General features: G+C 38.6%; 1 protein-coding gene across 3 annotated transcripts in view; it reads left to right on the forward strand.

Annotated features, from left to right (window-relative positions):
- The window catches only part of ASB5 (ankyrin repeat and SOCS box containing 5), a 77,797-nt gene that overhangs the window by 19,048 nt on the left and 34,774 nt on the right, over positions 1–23,975 (forward strand). For 2 of the 3 annotated variants that reach the window (XM_044681533.1, XM_044681532.1), the window contains exon 2: positions 10,097–10,109. The exons of the other annotated variant lie outside the window; for it this stretch is intronic. In XM_044681533.1, coding sequence (XP_044537468.1) covers positions 10,097–10,109 — 13 coding nt within the window. The remainder of the gene's footprint in view (positions 1–10,096; positions 10,110–23,975) is intronic. 3 annotated transcript variants of the gene reach the window in all.

Below are 23,975 nucleotides of genomic sequence, written 5' to 3' on the forward strand. Positions count from 1 at the left end.
TGGAACTCGAATCAAAAAAGAAAATCCAAGAAACTAAATAAAATATTTTTATTTTGCTTCTATTTCCTCTGTCCATCCAGGTGTCTTTCTAGCTGCCATACCACCTTTTCAATTTCCAAAATGGAAAAGTGCCATCTATCTTGGACAACCTGTAGTGGAGAGGGCTCTAGTCCTGGGGCTAATCAAACCAGGGCTACCATTGTTTCTAGAAAGGATTTGACCACCCACCCACCCCCATTTATTTTTCCACTCACCATTTCTGTGACTCATTATTAACTGTAATTTCCTTAAGGCCAGGAGCGATCTCACATTTACATCTGTATTCCTAGTGGCCCTTAATAAATGCCATGTTCTGTATAGCTTAGTAGATAAAGATCTAGCCTTGGATCCAGGAAGATCCAGGTGCAAGTCTCACCTCTGACACATACTTTCTTCTGAATCCCTAAGCAAATCCCTGAATCTCTGAGGGTTATGAGCAATTCTCTTTAAGACTATAATTGCAGAGAAGCTACTAACCTGTATTGGTAGAAGGAGTTTCCTTATCAAAGAGTTCTCTATGCCAGTGAAATTACAAATCTAATTCCTGTCCCTTGTCCCTCACTTATTCATCCATTTATTCATTGCAAGGAAAATTATCTTCATACTGGGAAGTTCAATATAGACCCAAAATGACCAAGATGGAATTGAAACCCAGGAAAAGTAGGACAAAGTTTTCCCTTCTCCCAGCCAATGGGAGAGGTTCTACAGAACAAGAGAAAGACACATTTTATCCCAGTTTTCAAAATAGGAGGAAAAGATGAATTCTTCAAAAAATAAGAGAGTAAGCTTGATTTTTGATTTCCAACAAAACCCTAACATTTGTTTTTAAAAGGGTGGGATATTAGCAATTAGATTACTAGGGTCAAGCCATGAGTTCATTAAGAACAAGTAATTTTTGTTAGCCTCATTTTGGGGGGGGGAGTTATTAGATAATATCATGAATAAGATATCACCAAGGCATTTTGTAACTCTACCACAATATTTTTCTAGATAAGATGGAAAGATACGAGATGAATAAAAATATAATTGTTACATTCAATGTGCATTTAGATGGACACTCTATAGAGTTTTTCCAATCGTATAATTATCTGGGAGAAGGAGTACAGATGGACAATGAGATGGGGGACAAGAGTTGAATAAGAAGAGCAAAATAGTCTGGATTGCTTTCAGAAACTACAAAACGACTTCACATTTCCCATGTAAGCAAAGACTTGCATTTTTAATTCTAACATTTCTTCTAGTAGTGCTTTATGGTAGGGAGATTTGGAATACAACTACTTTCAAAGAATTAAAATGAATATCAAACAGAGGGTAATGGAGAAGTACCTAGTAATGCGAGCAGGTTACAAAATAAAACCAATAAGGAACATCCACAGAAAAGTAGAAAAATATATTATCGAGGAATTGGATGATAGAAAGGGAAGACATGGCAAGAATGAGGAATAAAAGATATCCAGGGTTGTCAAATAGTACTCTTACAAGGAAAACCCCTATCATATTGGGTGGATCTTGTGTGGTCAACTCATGAGAGCATATGGATGAGTCACACAGGATGGGCAGGCATGAATGGCTTACAATCTGCATCACTGGACTGAACTCTTGAATCAGTGACTTCATGGATTCCCTTGACTATTTGAGAGAGGCATGTGGAGCTGATTGAAAGACTGGAAACAAGAGGGAAAGATGCTTGAGAATGATAATTGATGATAACTTTGATGGATATATTTATCAGAATGTCATGGGATCTGCTATCTGCCCAATTCTGTTCCACCTTTTAGCCAATAACTTTGATGATGAATATAAATATTCATCAAATTTCAGATTACATTCATTTGAGTGAAGTAGCTAACATGTCATGTAACTGAAAATGGATCCCAAAAGCTCATGACAGATTAGATGGGCCAAATCTAGCAAAAGATAACTTAATGTGGATAGAAATATACTTCAACTAACCAAAACCAACTATAGAAACATGAGGGACAATTCTAGTTGAACCACAAGCTGATTTGGGATAAATAGTTCAACAAGGTAAACCAAAAAAGTTAATACAATAATGGATTATACTAAAAAAAATCACAGCAACCAAAAATGGTGCTGTGGAGTGGCAAATTAAAGTCCCACTGTACTAAACTCTAGTTAGAACACATATTTGACTATGAGTATTTGATAGTCTCTTAAGCTATCCTTATGATCAAGATGGAGAGGTATGGGCTACTATAGCAAATAGCATGATAGATTGAATGGCCAGATTCAAAGGGTAGTCATTAATTCATCAATTATCAATTTGGAGAGAGGGTCCTTAGACCTGTGTTTTTTAGCATAGTATGAAATCATAGGCTTACATCTAGCAGAGACTTCAAAGGCTATATCACGTTCAACTCTCTCATTTTATAGATGAGGAAATTGAGATCCAGATAATGATTAGTGATTTGCCCAAGTCACATAGCACCAAGGAGCCAATACACATAAGTTAAGGGTTTAAAAAAAAATTCTAAAGCAGGTTTTAAACCCAACTTTTCCTGACTATAAATCCAGCATTCTATCACTTGGAAGACGATATAAATAAGTTCTCTTGTTGCTCAGTTGTTTTTCAGTTGTGTCCAACTCTTTGTGATCCCATTTGAGTTTTCTTGGCAAAGATTCTGGAGTGATTTGCCATTTCCTTTTCCAGGTTATTTGATAGATGAAGAAACTGAAGCAAAACAGGGTTAAGTGATTTTCTCAAGGTGGCAGAGCTAGTAAGTGTCCAAGGCTAGATTTGTACTCAATAAGTGTCAGTTGTGACATGGTAGTCAAAAAAATTTATGTAATCTTAGTATGGACTAAGAGGTATAGAATGCAGAACAAGAGAAGTGATGGTTTCACTGCACTCTATTCTTGTAAGAACTAATCCATGTTTAGTTCTGGGAAACATGCCAAAGAAAGGACATTGACAAGCTGAAAAGTATCCAGAAGATGGTGATCAAAGATGAGAAGAAGACTAGATACAAGGCTGTGTACATGGATGGAGTTGGTAATATACATCCTCTACAAGAGAAGATGGGGAGAAAGATACTAGTCTTCAAACTTTCGAAGTAGGGAAGGGTTGTGGAAATGAAATAGGAATTGTAAAGGATTTTGTAAAGAGGAAGATTTGGGCTCTTTATTTGTTTGTTTGTTTTTTAACCCTTAACTTCTGTGTATTGGCTCCTTGGTGGAAGATTGGTAAGGGTGGGCAATGGGGGTCAAGTGACTTGCCCAGGGTCACACAGCTAGGAAGTGTCTGAGGCGGGATTTGAACCTAGGACCTCCCATCTCTAGGTGTGACTCTCAATCCACTGAGCTACCCAGCTGCCCCCGATTTGGGCTCTTTATAAAAGGAAAAGCTTTCTAATAGGCAATGTGGTGTAGTGAAAACAATAATGAACTTGTAACCAGGAGACTTGGACTTAAATCATGGCTTTATAGCTAGATCAGGGTTGGCCAGACCATTTACTATCTATTTTGCCATGGAAAAAATCATTTATTTCTCTTGCCCAAGTTTTCTCATCTATGAAGTTGTGATTACAATTGCTTGAATGATCCATTTCACAAAGTTGTTTTGAGGAAAGTGCATTGTGTTTTACATGTGACACCTTGTGAGAATAATAAGCTGAGGAGCAATATAATAGCCCCTAATGTTCCGTGTGGTTCTTTTCTTTGTGGCTTTAGATGGAAATTTATGAGTTCGGTTATAATAATCTTGGTCCTAGTAAAGAAAATTCCTAACATTTAGACAAAAGTTGAGTTTTCTTCCTGAATTTTTACATTTATATCCAGCTCTAATTAAGCTTTGGCCTTTTTTTTTAGTTGATGCAAAATTCAGGTTGCCAGGAATGTTTTAAGTAAAAAAAAAAATACAGATTTATATTATATTTGTTGATCAACAGGAACAGGAGGGGTAGTTGGGATGAAAAGACCTTTTATTAGGATTTCCCTCACTCCTTAAATAGGTAGGCACACAACTGGCATCATTAGCCCAGGTCTTTTGCTCTGAGATGCTTTTGGAGATAATGGCTCTCTTCAGTATCTCAGCCACATTTTGGTCTCCCCTTTGTCTTTTTGTCTTTGTCTTCTCTTTGTCCTTTTGCTAGTTGCCCGGAGCTGCTGGTTCCTAAATCAATTTTCAGTGACTAACTCTCTTAGTCCTTTCTCTCCACTACTAGGCCTTTGGATGTCTACTTGATTCTGAGATGGTTTCTACTTTATTTACAAATTTCTCAGGGTCTGACTTCATTTTTACCAGTAGCTTTGATTCATTCAAGGAGGTTTACAGGCCCTATTCACAGTCAGTTATGAGTAATTCAACCAAGAAGTATGCTTGACTCACAAAGATTACTCCACTGGTTATCTTGCTTCACTTTAAAGTGGGATAAGATAATCAAATGGAGCCTTTTATCTTTACACATATAAATACGTGTTGCTTTTTTATAACAATTGAAGCTGTATAAGGACATAATAGACTATGTCAAGAGGTAGAAAGTTTTCAAGCACTGGACATTGGGATATTGTAAAAGTTACTCCTTCTGAGGAATGGGCTGGATTTAGATGAACTCTATGGTCTCTTTCAACCCTGAGATTCTATAAAGAAGAAAATATGAAATCTAAGAGGTAAAAGATAGAAGTGACTCAGAGAGCAGCAGCAGAATGGTTCAGACTTGATGAAACTTTCCCTAGAAGCTGTGAGATTGTGTCAAGTCATCTGGAGGGAAACCAGTGGATTTGCCAATGGAATCTATTAGTGTTCTCTTAGACAAATCTGAGTTGCAGTTAGCATACAAGAAGCCTCTAACTTCCTTGGATTTTTGTTCTCACAATGCATTCCTGTCAGTTTTTTATTATAGCAGGACTAAGCTTCAGTGATCAAAAATTTTGCCCTATCATTCAAGAACAATATCAACATTCAAAACAATCTCATCATCTGCTGCCTACCATAGAGTCAGTGGTGATAAAAACTATTTGTGTCTGGGGCCCTAGGGAGGGACAGTTTTCTACGGAAGATTATTATTACATTAAGTCGTTGTTCATGGTGTGAGCTGAATTTTTTCCTAGCAGCTGTTGTCTTTGGAAAGGACACACTAGGCCTTTATCCTAGGTATGAATCTGTGACCTTCTTTTAATTGTCATGCTGAGTACTTAGTAGAGATGGATGGGTATGTGTGTGTGACAAGGGCAAGGGAGAAAAAGGAACTGGAAGGGGGGAGAGAGAGAGAGAGAGAGAGAGAGAGAGAGAGAGAGAGAGAGAGAGAGAGAGAGAGAGAGAGAGAGAGGCGCCGCAGGTACTAGCCAAATGTTAACTACTCAGGCTATCTCTGTATTTCTTATTTCCTTCTTTACCTCTGGCCTTGCTATTAATATTTATTTCTATGTGAATGATGCAAAGTGACCTTAATGTATTGCCCTTCTTTGCACAGTGGTCAAAACTAGCTATATTTTGAGTGAAACTGTAAGATTGGGTAAGTACTGATGAGAGAGTGTATCACAGACTTCAAGATCTGATTCAGACTTAAGTGAACAAAACTAAGAGAACAATTTATACAATGACATTGTAGAAAAAAACATTTTAAAGACTTTAGAACCCTAAGGACTGATAAAACTATAAGCCTGGAGGATTGGACATGAATCAAGACACACACCTCCTGATAGAGAGGTGATGGTTTTAAAATCCAGAATGAGACATTCATTTTTGGACATGGTCAAAAATGGGAATTTGTTTTTGCTAAACTTTTTTTGCATGTATTTGTTATGAGGAATTTAAAATTTTTCAAATGGGGAGGGACAGAGAGAAGGAGTGGAATGTTATTAAAATATATATATATATGTACATATATTTTAAAGAAGTGACATAGGGTTGTTTAGAGATCATCAAATTCAGGGGTGATTCTTAACCGTTTCTGTATCATATATGCCTTTAGCAATCTTGTAAATAAAGCCTGTGGACCTCTTCCCAGAACAATGTTTTTAAATGCATAAAATAAAATACTTAGGTTATAAATGAAATCAATCATATATTGAGATATAGCTATCAAAATATTTTTTCAAAAGCAAGTTCCTGGACTTGGGTTAGTAACTCCTGAACAAACACGACCCTGTCATTTTGTAGGTAAAGAAATAATAGATGCTTATAGGAAGTCAGCTTGATAAGGTCATAGAGCTAACTCGTGGCAAAGACAGAATAATACTTCTCGATTCCTAGAGTACACTTTCACCACATAACACTATGTCATGATCACTCCTCAACACACTCATACACACATGCACACAGGCATACAGAGTAAGCTCCTTGAGGGCAAGTATTGCTTAATTTCTTGATTTATATCCTCAGAGCAAGTATAGTGCCTCTTATACAGAAGGTACCTAATAAATGTTTGATGATTGGAAGGGGGAAAAGGGAGATTTGTTCAATTATTCCATAAGCACATATTATACAGTAGAGAAAAAATAATCATATCTCTGGTTAAAAAGAAAAATAAATAAATAGTAACAAATATTCAGCAGTGCAGGCTCCATCTATAAAATGAAGAATTAACCCTGACAGAAGGATCTGGCACCAAACATCATTCATATAGAATAGTTTCTAATGCAGAGACAAAGAAGAATTAAACATGGAGGACAAATTCTATTTCCGTAGGACTCTGTAGGCAGAACTTCTTTAGGAGGAAGATGGTGAATCTGATCATGCTGACCCTTCCCATCTTTTCCTCCTCCACTCAGTGAACTCCACTGGATCCTCATGACTTCCAGGATCTTCTGGATTGCATATAAAGTAAATCCTCTGCAGATATGAAAACTTCTGTGTGCTAACATCTTGTTTAATTGGAACCCTTATTGAATTGGGGGTTGTCTACTGTGGGGCAGCAAGGACTTCATTCCATTTAGGAGAGGTGTTGCTGACCCAGGGAACCAACAAGGGAAATGCCCTACGAAGGGACAGGTAATAAGGAAAGACTGTTAAAGACAGAGATCAGGGGAGAAACGGGGCCAGCCTGCATGGCTGCTATCAAGAGAACAACAAAATGGGATAATAATAATGACAAGCCCAGAGTCCATGAAAAGGATTTATGTGAAATAAGGCTAACGACTGTAGGAAACTTTAAATGCCAGATTAAGCACATATATTGTATCCTAAGAAACAAATAAAGGTATTTGAGAAGAAAAGGGAAATGGTGCATGAGATATGATTACTGTGGTAGCTGAATGCATAAGGTAGGGCTAGAAAGATGGAAACCAGGGACAGATTGTCTAAAAAGACTATTAGAATAATCTTGGTGAGAAGAGGGAGTGAACTAGAGTGGAGGCAATGTGAATAGAGAGAAGGAGGTAGATAGATATGAAAAGCCATTCTTTTTAAATTAAAAAAAAATTTTTAAACCCTTAACTTCTGTGTATTGGCTCCTTGGTGGAAGAGTGGTAAGGGTGGGCAATGGGGGTCAAGTGACTTGCCCAGGATCACACAGCTGGGAAGTGTCTGAGGCCGGATTTGAACCCAGGGCCTCCTGTCTCTAGGCCTGACTCTCAATCCACTTGAGCTACCCAGCTGCTCCCTGAAAAACCATTTTAGAGATAAGATTGACAACTGATGGAATGTGGCAGGTGAAGAAAGAGAAAAATCAAGGACTCCAGGCAGGATGGCTGGGAGAATGGCAGTGCCATCAATAGAGCTGGGAAAAGGTTTTGAAAGTCATTTTTTTCATTGACTCTATGAATTTATCTACTTATGTATTGGGAAATCTCAATGACTGATCTCATTAAAATGTTCCAAAACTTTTGGGGGAGAACATGGATATATTCTGAATTCCTTGCTTTGTCAATCTTCACGATTGATATACTTCAAGATTAATGGTATTGACAAACACAATGCAAAATTTTGGTGGTGAGACTTATGCTCTATTAGCTGCAAAATAATCTGGGAAACAGCCTCTCAGAATTTTAGTAAGAAAGGTGGTTGTACTGATTTTCCTTGTGGTCTGTTACTATTCCTATGTTTCCTAAACACATCAAAACCATTAACTGAAATAGATGATGTATTTAAGAAAATATAACCCACAAGTTTAGAAAATATGGTTTTGGTGGGCAATGCTTGTAAATAGAACACTTTGTGGATCAACAGAAATCTTTTAGAGCACTACAAATATTTCTTGTCCAACACTTGTCTCTGCTGGGTCCTACTATGATGACTTTTCATGGTGTAAAGGTAAGCCTGGGAGGAGGGGGAAAACAAACAAGAGCCTACTATGTGCCAGGCACTGTGTTAAGAGCTTTACATATATATGATCTCATTTGATCCTCACCACCCTAGGAAGGGAGTGCCATTATTTGTCCTCATTTTACAGTTGAGGAAACAGAAGGAAAAAGGGATTCAACTGAGGTGCCCAGGATCACCCAGCTCGTGTCTAAGGGCAACTAGTGTCTGAGACCAGATCTGAACTCAGGTTTTCCTGATTCCAGGCCTCTATCCATTGTACTATTGTACCACCTCACTGCTCCATCTGTGGATTCTTGAAGTCTATACTAGTAAACTGTAAGCTGTGGCAGATGCTATGAAGCTAGTGAGACTTTGCTTCCAGAGATGGGATGGTATTTAAGGTCTAGACTAGTAATCAGGAGAAAGGTTCATCATGAGAAAGCTGGTCCAATAGCCAATGATGTCTTCTGGCCATGTCATCTTATGGACATCCACCTTGGTGCTAGAAGTGGAAAGGTTAGGTTCAGGAGGATCAGCATTGATGGAAGAACAGTTATGCCAACTCATGGACTGGAAAACAGTAAGTAATTTATTTTGGATGGACTTTAACTTATATGGACAGGAATAATATTAGAAAAGGCTGAAAAGGCAGTGTGATACCAAATTGTGGGATGGTGGACTAGTGCGAACTTTTATCAGGAGGCAGTAGCAAGCAGTGACATGGTCAGTTCTGCATAAAAAGATCAGTGCCACAGTGACCTAAAAAGGTAATTTGGAGAAGATAAGAAATAGAAACAGAAAGATTTTCCAAAGCCTCATTGCAGTTGTCCAGACAGTTAGTAATGATGGGATGGAAGTGAAACTAGACAGATGGTGGCAGTTGCAAGAAAGGTTTAGAATCAATTGGACAGAAGAGGTGAAGAACAGAGAATAGACAGTGAAGATGACAAAGTTTCAAATATGGGAATTTGGGTGGTAGGTAGAAATTAGACCTGTGATTTAATTAATAATAGAGAATTTTCACTGTTCTGAAACACTTTACATTCTGTCAGAAGACACAGCATGACTGTATATACAAAATGATTAAGAAAGCCATTTTTTTGGTAGGAGGAGAAAGGCATTAGCAATCACAGGACTAAGGAAAGGCCTGTTGTAGAAGGTGGCATTTGAGCTAAATCTTAAAAATCTTGAAGATTCTAAGAGATAGCTGTGAAGAGGGACTGCATTCTGAATGGGGGACATTTCATGGAAAGGATCAGTCAAGGTTGAAAAATAATGATTTGGTACTCATTTGGATAGAGTTAATAGTTGAAGAATAGGGAGTGAAGGTACTTGCAGAAGGAAAGAGTATAGGGAAAGAATAGGAGGACCAAGGACAGAATTTTGGAGATAATATCCACCATAAATAATCAGAAAGAGGATAAGGAGATAGTAAAAGAGACAAAAAGGAAAAGTTGGAGGTAGGAAACAGGAGAATGTGAAGTCTATGAAGCTAAAGGAGGAGAGAGAGGGGGGATGCTCAAGAGTGTCAAAACAGGAAAATGTGATGTCTGTGAAGCTAAAGGAGGTGAGATTAACCAAAAGAAAGGGGAATGCTCAAGAGTGTCAAAAGATGTAGAGAGGACAAAATATATGAGGACAGAATAAAAGCCAGTGGATCGAGCAGTTATGAAGTCACTGGTGACCTCTAAGAGAAAAATTTCAGTGCACTGATAGTGGTAGAATCTATACTGCAAGATGTTGAGGAGAGAGGGTGGATGATAAGAAAGTGAAGGCATCCAGCATAGGCAACTCAAGAACTTTGGAGAGCAGGAAGATGATGGTATGGTAACTGGATGGAATACAAGAATCAAGGGAAGATCTGAATGTTTGTATTCAGGTAGGAAAGAATCATTGGAAAGAAAGAGATGGAAGGCAAAGTGGGAGTAGAGGAAAGGCTGGCTGGAACATGGTTCTGGAGGAAATAGGAGTTTATGAGATCAGGTATGTACGCACAAGTTAAAAAGAGTTATGAGACATCTTCAGAGACAGTAAGGAAGGAGGAGAGAATCTGGGAGAATATAAGTTCCTTGAAGGGAAGGGATTTTCTCATTTTTGTATTTGTATCCCCAAGGCTAGCACATAATAAATGGTTAATAAATTCTAGTTGATTGATGAAACTAAGAAATTTTGAGGAGGAAAGGAGGGAAATTGAGGGAGATCCTATTATATGATCTCAATAAAAATTGTCACAAAGTCAGAAGCTATTTACCTAACCTTTGCTATAGCAGCTTCTGGCCTGGTCTCATGGGGTCTTGGCAGATCTTTGTTTTGCAATTTTCACAATGAAATTTCCCAAATGAGAAGTGTAAGCTCACAAATTTGGGGGGAACTCTCAGACATAATTTTAAAGTCAGAAGACTTAGATTTTAAATCTCAATTCTTTTACTTAGTATCTTTGTAGCCTTTGGGTAAATCAAATCCTCTGCAGCCTAAGTTCCCTGGCTATGAAATTTGAGGTGGCTGACTTAATGACTTCTGTGGTCCCTTCTAGCATTAATCATGATGAATCAAATCCTATGGTTCCGTTGTTGTTGTTTTTGTTCAGTTGTTTCAGTTGTGTCCAAATCTTCATGACTCTTTTTCAGGTTTTCTTGATGAGGACACTGGAGTGGTTTGCCATTTCCTTTTCAGCTCATTTTACAGATGAGGAAACTGAGGCAAACAGAGCAAAGTGACTTCCCCAGGGTCATACAACTAGTAATTATCTGAGACTGGGTTTGAACTCAGGTCTTTCTAACTTCAGGCCCAGTGTTCTTTCCACTTTGCCACTAGCTGTCCCACAGTGTACATAGTTTATTAATCAAGAAATCTTTTAAGAAGGAACATTTCAAAACGAAGACATTTTTCTTATGAGTAAGATTACTCATGCTATTTATATTAACAAACTTTTTGTTCAGAAAGTTTGAGAAATTCAAAACCAAGATTTTTCAACTCTTCTTTCTTATAGCATGATATTGTTCCTATAAAGTTTTTTATCTCATTTATACAGTTTAAAAATTTTAGACTTTAACACCTTTTTTATGCAAAGAAGAAAGCATCTGGCATTTAAAGGCAAATCGATTTTTTTCTCACAGCTGGCACGGCCATCTATTTTGCTAACGATGGGTAGGACACAGATTTCTCATCTGCAATAGTTATTTTTTTGTTACAGAATTCAAAATCAGAATAAATGAGGTACAATTTGCATAATAACAGTTGTCTCAAACTTGAATAAATTTCCTTTTAGATGCCAATGTTCATTTCTTTCACATCTATTACTGGTCTTAGTAAAGTTTAAAATTACCTAAAGATTTTATGAATCAGTTTTATAATATTGATTTTTACTTATAGCTCCCGAGTGCCTACTAGTAAGTTAAACAGAGTAGTCCAGAAGAACAAGAACAAGACTTGACTTGTGTTACCTTAGGCAAGTCTATCTAACTCTCTTAAGCCTCACTTTCCTTATCTGTAAAATGGGAGGATTGGACTAGATGGCCTTTGAGGTCCCTTCTGGCTCTATGTATTACTTTATTTCAATAGCTGTCATATAAAAATAGAATTATATTTATTATCATCATATATGTATTTTCCATTTACCAGATATTTGTGGCCTTTCATTAAATACAAAATTGAGGACAAGTAAAAATAATGTCATGGGCTACCATATGTCACTATAGGTTTCCAAGCAACCTTTATATAAGAGGTAAATGACTTTGAGGCAAGAGTTAATCTCTGCTTTCCTCATAATCAAGGTGCCTGTGTGTACAGTGTTAATTCTGGTCCTAGACTCCACCCACCTTCTGCCATCTCCAACACCAAGGCAATTGATTCAGGTAGCCATGTCTGAGTCCAAGCAAGAATGATGGAAGGACAGACAATTGCGGTCAAATGACTTGACTAAGATCACATAGCTAGGAAATATCTGAGGCTAGATTTGAACCCAGGTGGCTTTCTGTCTACTTAGCCACCTAGCTGCCCTTGCACAAATTTGATTGACAATATGACAAAACTTACCTGTTATCAATTTGACCATGAGCAAGTCACTGAAACACCCTTGGGCCTTAGTTTCTTATCTGTAGAATGGGGGTAGGGGCAATTAAATGGTCTTTGAGGTCCTTTCCTGCTCTAGATTGATGAACTTATATGTTCTCATGAAGTGGAACTTGTGACAAAAATGAGAATTTTGCTAGCCTTTCTGGCCAGAGAGAAGTAATCTGGAGTAGTAAAGGGAGTGCTTGGAGCCAGGAACGTCTAAGTTCTGACATTTACTCCATGTGTCACCCTAGGCATGTAACTTAACTTCTCTTGGTATTTTTTTCTAGTCTACAAGTTGCTTGAAAAGGTGTCCATCTGTATAAGCAGAGGAAATTCTTCTGGACCACTGAAATCCCAGGCAGAGCAGCACCTCAATTAGATGTTTTTGCTTTATTCTGCTTCCCAAATCACAATTTTTCTGAGTCATAATACCTCCATTTAGAAACTAGAAATTCAGATGATCTTCTCATGGGACTATTACTTTGCATTTTTCCACACCTGGGTTTATTAGCCACCTTTTCTGTAGAAAGAAGCTCATGAGGGCTATCGTGCAATTTATCCCAATCCACTTGACTTCTTGTTATTGGACAAAGCTTCATTACATTCTTTGATCTCACAGTAGTGTTCCATTATATATACATCCCCCAATTTGTCTCACTCCAATCAATGACCATATGCTTTGTTTCCAGTTCTTTGCTCACACAAAGTTCTTTGCTAATACAAGTAATTTGGTGTATGTGGAATCTTTCTTTTTTCACTTGACCTCTTCTGGGTTTAATGCCTAAAAATGAGTCTTCTGGGTCAAAGGATATGGACATTTTAGTCACTTTATTCTTACAATTAAATATTGTTTAATAAAATAAAATAGCTTTCCAGAATAGTTGGACCTATTCATTCTTCTACTGACAGTGCATCAGCATGCCAATAGCCCCCTCCAACATTGACTCTTCCCATCTGTTTTCGTATTTGTCAATTTGTTGGGTGTGTGGTAAAACTACAGCTGTTCCGTGCATTTCACTTATTATTAATGATCTGGAGCAATCTTTCATATGGTTGTTTATAGTTTGCAATTCTTCTGAGAACTCATCGTTTCTAGCCTTTGATCTCTTCCCTGTTGGAGGGGTTAAGTGTTTTTAAAATTACTTGGGCATGGAATTTCGTGATTGGCTTTCTGAAAGACTTGAGAAATTACATTAAATCCATTGCTTCTTGCTTCTACAGTTTTATTTAGCCCCTGAAAGAATTCCGAAGTTTTTTTTTCTGTTTCTTAGCAGGTATGTTTATATATGTGTGTATACTATTCACATATGATTACACTAGACATCTGGTCAAAGCAGAACCTTTCGTTTTGGGGGTGGAGAAGTATCCCTAAAGGAATGTACCTCTTTCCAGTGGGCACAATGGGCATTTGTTTAGCTTGTAGCCAAGAAAAGTAAGAGAGTGCCTCACTAGAATGTTTTATTGTTTTATTATTTTTTGTTTTTACATCACCATAGTTTCTAAAATGTAGCCCTACCTTCCCCAAAGAGTTATCTTTTGTAAAAGAAAGAACTAAAAAAGAGAGAGAAAAACCAACAATAAACCAGTTCCACAGCATAACAAGAATGGAAATAATAGGCAGGAATTATCTAGAGAACAAGAATTGGCCCAATATTAGTAGAAAGAGGATGACCTGGATTTTTTAATTAAAAAATGCAGCAGAAGTACGTGTTAACAAAATTCCAGGTTGTCTTCATTATAAAAAACTGAAAAGACCAAACTAACATTTAATGTGTCATTCTTCTCAATAGATACTTTATTCTCCCCTGTGGATTTGAGCTAGATGCCCTAACTGGAAGTTATAATCAATAGAAAGGGGCAAATGTAGATGACCTTTATTTCCCAAGCTGTGGCTTTCTCCCTGTATCCCTGATGGGCTGCGTGACCTGCTGGGAGATATAGTTTTCACTCAGTCTAAAAAGACCCTGGAGGCAGCTGGGTGGCTCAGTGAATTGAGAGCCAGGCCCAGAGACAGGGGAGGTCCTGGGTTCAAATTTGACCTCAGATATTTCCTAGCTATGTGACCCTGGGCAAGTCACTTAACCCCCATTGCCTAGCCTTTACCACTCTTCTGCCTTAGAACCAATATACAGTATTGATTCTAAGACAGAAGGTAAGGGTTTTAAAAAAAGAAAGAATTTAAAATAAATAAAAAGAGCCTGACTAGATTGGGAGATCTCTTGGGGCTAGGGGGATCCCAGAAACTTTTAAGAATGGGGCAAGGAAGAAGGAGAGGCCCATAGAAGGGGAAGAAAAAGGCCTACACAGGTGCAGTCCAATCACAGTTACATGTCCAAGACAACTGCTACTTTTTACATTGATTTTTTTAATATATTCTATATCACCCTTTGTAGAGACTAGCTGGGATTAATAATATCTGAGGAAACCACTTGAGTTTCCTTGGATGAAGTTGGCCCTGTCCAGAGAAGAACAGGAAACTAGGCTCTTCCATAACACTGTAGGGAGCAACATCTGTTATTCTGATCTATGGCTAGCACACGTATTCTCCAAAGTGGAGATGTCCCACAACACTGCCCAGTGCAGCCCAAACCAGATTAAAATGTAATTGGAAAATACTTAATAAAATAATAAAAATACAGTAAAACATAGATGATGTTAATGTGTGGTTTTCTAAATCAATATGTGTCTGGAGGGATCCTTACCTATGGCTTATGGAAGAGTTCGACACCACTGATCCAGGGTGCTTTCTCAGGCAAGATGAGGAATCACATCCTTGGCGTTCACTGGAAAGTCCTTTTGATGAACTAGAGAAGTAAACAACATGGCATATGATACATTTCTGTCAAGTTGAATCAAGAAATTTAATCTAATGAAATTGATCTGAATTGATAGAGAATATTTACAGTGTAATTTCAAAGGAAAGAGGAAGTGTTGAAATATGTATCTATGGTGCTGGATTTGTACTCAGGAAAACCTGAGTTCTAATCCTGCCTTAGACAATTAGTAAATTGTAAGACTCAGGCTAAATCACTTAACTTCCTTCAGTCTCAATTTCTTCATCTGTATGGTACAGGGGTTTGAAAACCTAAAGATTTTTAAAGTGCTTTCCAGCTTTAAATTTATTATCCTATATGTAATGAACTCCAGTTAGTCTTGGATTCAAGAGGGAAATTCAAGTTTTGCCCTTCGCTTTCTAGCTATGTGACCCTGGACAAATCACTGAGCCTCTCAGCCTTCCCACGAAACTTCCCACGAATGTATTAGTTGTGTCTCTGTGTCAATCGAAGGAGTTTCCACACCACGATTTCTTCATACTGATGGAATCACAAGTCCTGATCTACTCCCACATCAAAAAAAAAAATTAGGTATAGGAGAAAGAATTTTACTTCCCAAAGGTTATTTTATTTCTCCCCAAACTTGGTACTCGAAAGCACCACTCCCAAGACCTTGTTTTGATCAGTATATATCACCCAAGGGTGGATAAAGCCCTCGGAGTATTAATAATAATAGATAGCAGAATACATGAGAGTTCTGCCAAGTCCTCCTCCACTCCTATATCCTTTTTCCATCAAAACACATCCCAAATAAGTCACTATTGTAATAAGATCACCAGCCCAGTTAATCCAGGGTGTAATATCCGGGATCAGTCACAGCTCTTGACTCAGACACAGATCATGTATCTTGTTCAAGCTTTACATACCAGCAAGTAGTAACTATCACATGTGTCTCAGAGGTTTCCCCTGCCCTTATTAAGATTTTTTCCTGGCTTTTTAAAAGTGTGTGGCCCAGCTGCACCTAAATTGACAGCGTTCTTCTTTAAGGTGTTGAAATGACCTACCAAAATAACCACATACGTGGCACAGAATTGAAACACATGTTCATTCTGCAATTTTTATCTCTGGCATAGGAACTGGACCACCGTGACCCACCAGCACATCAGTAAGAAGGCTGTGAATTTGGACTGGAACCAATTCTAAAATAAGGTTCTTACTGGTTGACGACTAGAGCTGGCCAGCTGACCTCACCTATATAGCGTGCTTATTTAATGAACATGAGGAAGAAGAGTTAAAATAGTTTCTTGCTCTCCTGGGCTGAGATTTTTTTTTTTTTTTTTTGGCCCAGGGTGTCTGATCATTGAGACACAGCTATATCTATATCTCTATATATCTATACATACACTCATATAGATATAGATATATATCAAATTTCCATCAGTCTTGCTCTGGTTAAAAGCAAAGCAAAACAAAGAACAAACTTCAATTCCAAAAACATTTATTTTAAAAAAAAATAACATTTAAATGCAGGAAAGCCACACAAAAGCCATTTATAATTTTTAGTGTTTATTTATTTTTAAGCCTTACCTTCTGTCTTAGAATCAATACTATGTATTGGTTTCAAGGTAGAAGAGCAGGAAGAGCTGGGAAATGGGGGTTAAATGGCTTGCCCAGGGTCACAGGGTTAGGAAGTGTCTGAAGCTAGCTAAATTTGAACCCAGGACCTCCTGTCTCCAGGCCTGGCTCTCTATCCACTGAGCTGTCTGGACGCCCTGCACCCCCAATATTTTTAATTCAAAGCTGTGATTTCATTGGAGGAAACTTTTACCTTTGCAGTTCTCTTACTTTTCTGAAAGTTGCACCTAGATTGTACTGAGAAGTTATGCCTTGTTCAGGGACATGCAACACTTAGATGACACCCAGAGGGTATGTAATTTTATAGGGTCACACAGCACCTGGGACACTGAGAAGAGTGAGCGGCTTTGCCCCGGGGCACTGTGAGTACAATGATTGGCCCAGGGTCACACAGCACTTGGATGAGTGTCTTACCCAGATCACATCACCTGGGAAGTGTATGTGACTTAAAAGGGTCGCACAGCACGTTAGAAACTTGAGAAGGGTGAGTGCCTTGCCCACAGTTGTCCTTGGCTAACGTACATCAGAAGCAGGACTTGACCCTCATCCTTCCTGCCTTGGAGTCCAGGTCTCTTTCCTCAGACGTTCCTCTTCTGTCCTTTCCTCCCTCCTTCCACCACCTCCTCCTCCATCCCCCCCACCCCCACCCCCGCAAGAAAATCCATCTCGTGTCAGTGGTTCAGCCCTTCTCCCGCCGAGCCTCAGCTGAGTCCCTGCTTTTAAAAATAGCCGATGCTGGTGCAATGCTTGCTCGCCCATCCCCCGTCCCGCACCCACTAGCCCGGCCTCAAGTGGTCCCGGGCCTCATTCTGTGCCACTAGTGGCCTTGTGGTGCGTGGTGTAAGCACACAGGCTCTTTTGTGTAACCTACATACCGGGAGGTGGGGCAGGGACGGGGAAAGGGGATCCCTGGGCTCCTTGCGCCCAGTCGAGCTTGCCCCCCAATGCGCCCAGTACGCAGCTGGGAGGACCGCGAGTCCCGGCATGTCCGCAGACATCCAGCCCCGGGAGCGCGGGAGCGACGCTCAGCAGATGCTCCCCAAGAGAAGGCTAGAGAGCGGGGAGCAATGTCCTTCCAAGCGAAAGGCTAGCTGGGGTCTTCTGACCAGTCAAGGTTAGTAGAGCAGCATTTTCGTCACGTCTTGGGGGCCCCCGACCTTGACCCCTCGACTTTGCAAAAAAGCCCATAGGCAGGGGATGCTTTCTATAGAGGCGTAGAACCCTAATTGGAGACTCTGGGCAAGGAGGCAAGGATGGTTTTGTTTGTTTTGTTAGTTACCGCTAATCCCGGAGACATAGCAGCTGACTGACCCTCCTCTCGGTGGGGATGCTTAGGATGGAGAATTGTGGCAAACTATGCATTCGGGCTGTTCACCTTTCTGTTTCTGTGTGATCCTGTACCGGGGCCAGGAGAGCAAAGCATTCGTCCCTCTTTCAGCAGGGCCCGCAAAGCAATATGGACCTCCCAAAGGGAGGTGGGGGGGTGTCGAGGTAATTTGGAACCAGGGAGGAGGAGGATAAAGCTACAAATATTTCTGCAACTGCTTTCCCATACTGTATAGATGGGAAGCTCAAAACAGAAAACAAAAACTGTAAGAGCTGAATAAAGGGTGTTGAACAAATTGGGGAAATCAGATTTCAGTGAAACTGCTGTTTTCAAAAAACAAAGACCATTGTGGATTGTTATCTGTTTCAGGAGAAAACAGAGAAATGCTTGATAAAAAAACCAAAATGGGAAATAGTAAAATTATTCAGACTAACTCAACAATAGTTACACAAAAGATTGAAAATGCTATATGATAGTTTTATATTTAAGATTATTTTGTTATAAGGGATTTTTTTGTAGGCAGTATTATTTACCTTTGTTGGGTCTGGACACATGATTTGTGAGGAAATTCTGGGTATATAAACTCTCTGCATACATACAGATCTTGAATTTCTCTCAAATTCCAGTCTTAGAAAATATGTGCTTGTGACCAAAATGAAAAGTTAAGTGACTTGCCTAGGATCATACTACTAGGATATATGAAAGGCAGGACTTGAACCTAGATCCTCCTCTTTGGCTGATGTCATGCTTCATCTGGACCTAAAATATGTGGGTTTTTTTGTTTGTTTTTTTTTAAATTTTAAACCCTTAACTTCTGTGCATTGACTTATAGGTGGAAGATTGGCAAGGGTAGGCAATATGGGGGTCAAGTGACTTGCCCAGGGTCACACAGCCGGGAAGTGTCAGAGGCCGGACCCGAACCCAGGACCTCCTGTCTCCAGGCCTGGCTCTCAATCCACTGAGCTACCCAGCTGCCCCTAAAATATGTGTTTTTAATATTGGTTGGGAAGGACTAGCTTACTTCATTCAGGAACTTAAAGATGCCCTGATTTCATTGCCTGCCTGCCCCCCCCCTATTTAAATATGGAATAAGATGGTCAATCATGAATGACTTTGGTTGAAAAAAATACCTTCTGGTACAGAGTACTGGTTTGTTTTTGTTTTTGTTTTCCATTGTCTTACTTCCTACTTTAAGAATTTCAGAAGGAAGAATCAAATAAATGAAAATAAGGGAAGCCATTTATAGTGCAAAGAAAGAAAGAAGGAAAAAAAATACAAGAATTCAAGTTCAATAATTGGTAGGCACAAGCAAATCACAGGAATAGCTTATGTAATTTTCCACAAAGAAAAATAAAATAGAGATGAGTCAGTTTCTAGGGGGTCCTGTTAGGTTACAAATAGGGGTGTAGAGGGAAGAGATTTGTTGTTGTTATTCAGCCTTTCTTCAGACAAGTGAACAAGAGACATACTGAAAATCACTGCTCCAATTTTTTTTGGAAACAAATACATTGTGTATTTATTGTTGATAATCAAATAGCTAAGCTCTTTCTAAATACAACATGTATAGGTGCTATTATGATCCCCATTTTATAGCTGGGGAAACTGAGGAAAATAAAAGGTTAAGTGATTTGCCTAGTATCATCATATAGCTAGGAAGTGTCTGAAGTTGGGTTTGAACTCAGGTCTCTTGATAATACTGTGCCACGTAGCTGCTCTATGAGGGTTCAGAGCAATTCAGGAAAAGATCATTTAAGCAAGTTCTTAAAGAACTTTTGGATTTTAACAAGTAAAGGAGAATATTCCAGGGAAAGGAACCAGCATGAACAAAGATGTGGGTAGCACAAGCAATAAAAAAAAAACCTCTTGTTTCATTTTGCAATAGGCTACATATAGGGAATAAATGGGACCCAGATTGTGGCACATATTGAATTTTAAGGCAAGGGGACCTTGGATTTTATATTTTTGCCAATGGAAAACCATGAGACATTGTTCAGAGAAGTAAAACTATCAGAAGAAGGCTGCCTGCATCAGCCAGTATGGTAGCATGGAATGCAAGGCTACCCAGAGGAGGCTGGATGCAGGGAAACCAGAAAGTGATTGAAGTAGATTCAGCATGTAATAATAAAGGTCTGGAATTAGATGGTGACAATTGCAAAAGAAGAGAATAACAATGAAAGCCACTGCCCAAGGGATGAGAAGACTTGCACTCTAGTCCTATTTCTGCTACTTACTAGCTATGTGAGCTTGAGAAAATTACCAAACTTTTCTGAAACTATTTTTTCTCATGTGTAAAATGGGGATAAAAAATACCAGGATTTCCTCTGTCGTTCTAAAGCCAGGGTTCTCACTTGACCTAGAGTGCATGGCTTCAGGGATAGATCCCAGGGAGGTCTACGAACTTGAGTGGGGAGAAAAAATAGGTCTTCATTTTCATTAACCTCTAATGGAAACTTGAGCATTTCCTTCAGTTATTTAAAAACATTATTCTGAGAAGGGCTTATAGACTTCTTCAGGCTAACAAAGGGTTCCCAAAAATGCTTAAAAATCCCCACCCTAGAGCTTTTACTGAGAATAATGCCAGTGTGTAACGTGGTATGTAATTTAATTAATGGTGAATGACAACACCTTGACATTTATAATTGACTGTGTATAGGTAACACTTTACTATTTATGATTCCTCATTTTTGACCCTGGGTAGTGTCTAAGGTAATAAATGGAAATGCCATTGTCAGTACAAGGGAAGTGAGGAGGAAGAGAGGATTTGAAGAGAATGTTAATGACGATCAGTTCAGTTTGGAGATTTTGAATTTGGGGGAGCAGCTGAACACTCATAAAGATGTTCACCTGGCACCCTAGACATAACTTCTAACTTAGGAGAGAGATCAGGACTGAGGATAAAGATTTGAGCATTAATCTATAGCAAGAATTTCCAAACGTTTTAGTCTAAAGACCCCTTTACATCCTTAAAAATTATTGAGGATCCCAAAGAGCTTTTTTTTAAATGTAAGATATCAGTTTAACTTATGAGAAATTAAAACTGATATTTTAAAGGTTAATTCATTTAAAAATAATAATAATGAACCCTTTTCATATAACTTTTTTAAAAATTGAAAAGTAGCTGTGTTTTCCAAAATGAAAAATCTTTAGTGAGAAGAGTGGCATTTAAAATATCTTTCTGTGAATCTTTTTTAAGTTCTGGCTTAATAGAATGTAGCTGGATTCTCATATCTGCTTCTGTGTTCAATCTGTTGTGATTTTTTTGTTGTTGAAGTTTATGAAGAAAATTGAGACTCAGAGAATATGTAGTTGGAAAAAGGAGTACTTTAATAGTCATATAATGTCTTAGTATTATTTGGAAAATAGTTTCAACTTTATAGACCCTCCAAAAAGACATTGGAGAACACTCAGGAGTCCATGGATCATACTTTGAAAACCACTAATCAGTAGAAATGACATTTTTTCCTGCCCAAATTCATCTCTTCTAACAATTAGGTAAAACAAAAGCAAGAGGTAATGAGTCTTTGTAAGCAAATAGAAGCCATTTTCCCTTACATAACAATAAAAGGTTTGTGGGAGATAAATCTTATATTTTGGTTAAAAAGGACTTAGCTATGTATTTCAGCTCTCCATAGTAGATGACTTAGGGTTTCTCCCAAATGGACTGTTTTCTAGTGAGAGTCTTTATAGATATTGCTCCTTTATTTGATTTTCTTCTTTCGTATAAAAGAACAAATTATTATTACTATTTTTTGCCATTTTTCTCTTCAAAGGCAATCTTTTAACTAGTTCGATACATAGGGTTTACAGTGGTAGATGGAGGGGCAGAGAAATAAGGTATTGATTATAATAAGCTGGATTTCCTTTCAAATCTGTGGAAATCTCAGTGGCATTGCCAAGTTCCCCTAAAATCCATGGATTCACATTTGAACCACTATCTCTCTGAAAATAGCCTAGAGGAAGCAGTTATATGCTTTTTTTTTTTTTTTTTTTTTTTTTTTTTTTTTTTTTTACCAGCAACAGAGATAGAGAAAGGCCCAATGACCCCAGTTCCTTAAGGATGCTGGCTCAGTTCTCACTGCTTTTTTCCTTTCCAAGGCAGATCTAGGTTGAACATATGAAGCAAACTGGATTTGGGGAGAGAGAACAGATATTAAATAGGATTTTTGCCATAAGATTTTTGGGATTTGGGGAGAGTCTAAAATCTGGAACTTAAGGGACATTTTGCCAACATAATTAAAACTCCTAGGTCTGTCTCAGGTAAAAATGGAAACTAGTCATAGGTTTTCTTGGGATCCATATTTCTGAGAGGGGTTCAAGCTCAGAAATATGGATCCCACATTTTGAACCTGGGTAGATTTGAGGTTTTCTAGTAAATTGAAAGAATAGTTAACTAGAATGATTCTGTGATCCTGCCATCTAAATAATAAGCATGCATGCCTAATCTTCTTCTGGTAATGGGCTGGTTAGTACCACAGGCCTTCATTCCCAGTGGAGGTAACTGATTTGTCCTGATCTATATATGATCTTTTTAGCAATAGTATGGCCTGGTGGAAAGAGTTTTCAGTTTAGATTCCATAAGACGTGGGTTCAAATCCTGCTTCTGAAGTTTTCCAGTGGTGTGACCTTGAACAAAGTATTTAACCAGTATATGACTCAGGCAACTCCTGGATGAGTGGGAGCTCCACAAATTGATATTTCCCCTCTTTTTAAAAAATAACAGCATGCCCAAAACTTTCTAACAGCTGGGTAGCAATAACATCTCTGTACACAAATGGCAGCACAAATATTAACTGATTAATTGATTGATTGATTAGGGTGCAGTAGCAAAAAAATGACATCAATGTCATCACTACTAACATGATCTGTTTCTGATGTTGAACCCTTTGCCAGTGCTGTCTTTAGTGTCAAATGCTTTCTTTACTGGGTCTTCAGCATTTGTGGCTGTGACCCCAGCAGGAACAATTGCCAGACTTTTTAGCTCTACAGGGGTTACTTCTTAGGATAATGGTTGAGGACATTGAGCTGTGGAAGCATTCCTATTCCAAGGGCTCTTGGGCTTATGTCTCTATCAGGGTCTGAGGGGGAATGGCTGTCAGGGAGGGTAGATGTGGTTTGACTTGCCCAACACTCTCTTCTTCCTTTCTCTCCCAGCTGGGTTGGCTTGTCTGTCCTAAGCATGGCAGCTGCTAGAAGTAGCTGCCCCGCTCTGCACATCTGCTCCCCCAGATGATGGCTATAACCACCAAGCAGGAAGCACTGCCACTCCCAGGGCTCTACAGCCTGTTTATTGGTGGCAATTGTCCAGGATGATGAGTTTTGGTAGCCAAAAAACAAATTCTTAACTCAGTAATTAACTTTAGTGTAAGATTTAAATTAATATCAATAACTCCAAGTTATTAATTTTATAAAATTTATTAATAATTACTAGAAGTAGAAGAAATAAAGAAAGGAAATAAAAGTTCAAAATCTTTAGATTATTTTTAAAAAAATTTTTAGAAAAAATTTTTCCATGGTTACATGATTCATGTTCTTGCTCTCTCTCCCCCCACCCCCTAACCTCCAGTAGCTGATGCGCATTTCCACTGGTTTCTTCATGTGTCATCAATCAAGACCTATTTCCATATTATTGATAATTGTTCTAGGGTGGTCATTAAGAGTCTACATCCCCAATCATGTCCACATCAACCCATGTGTTCAAGCAGTTGTTTTTCTTCTGTGTTTCCACTCCTGTAGTCCTTCCTCTGAATGTGGGTAGCATCTTTACCATAAATCTCTCAGAATTTTCTAACTAAAGTAAGACCACATGTGTAAATTTTCCTGCCTGGCTGAAAACCAGCTTCAGCTGCCATGATGAAAGAGAGAGAGAGAGAGAGAGAGAGAGAGAGAGAGAGAGAGAGAGAGAGAGAGAGAGAGAGAGAGAGAGAGAGAGAGAGAAGTTAGG

Source organism: Gracilinanus agilis, chromosome 6 (assembly GCF_016433145.1).
Source record: "Gracilinanus agilis isolate LMUSP501 chromosome 6, AgileGrace, whole genome shotgun sequence".
In the NCBI taxonomy this organism is placed as follows: Eukaryota; Metazoa; Chordata; class Mammalia; order Didelphimorphia; family Didelphidae; genus Gracilinanus; species Gracilinanus agilis.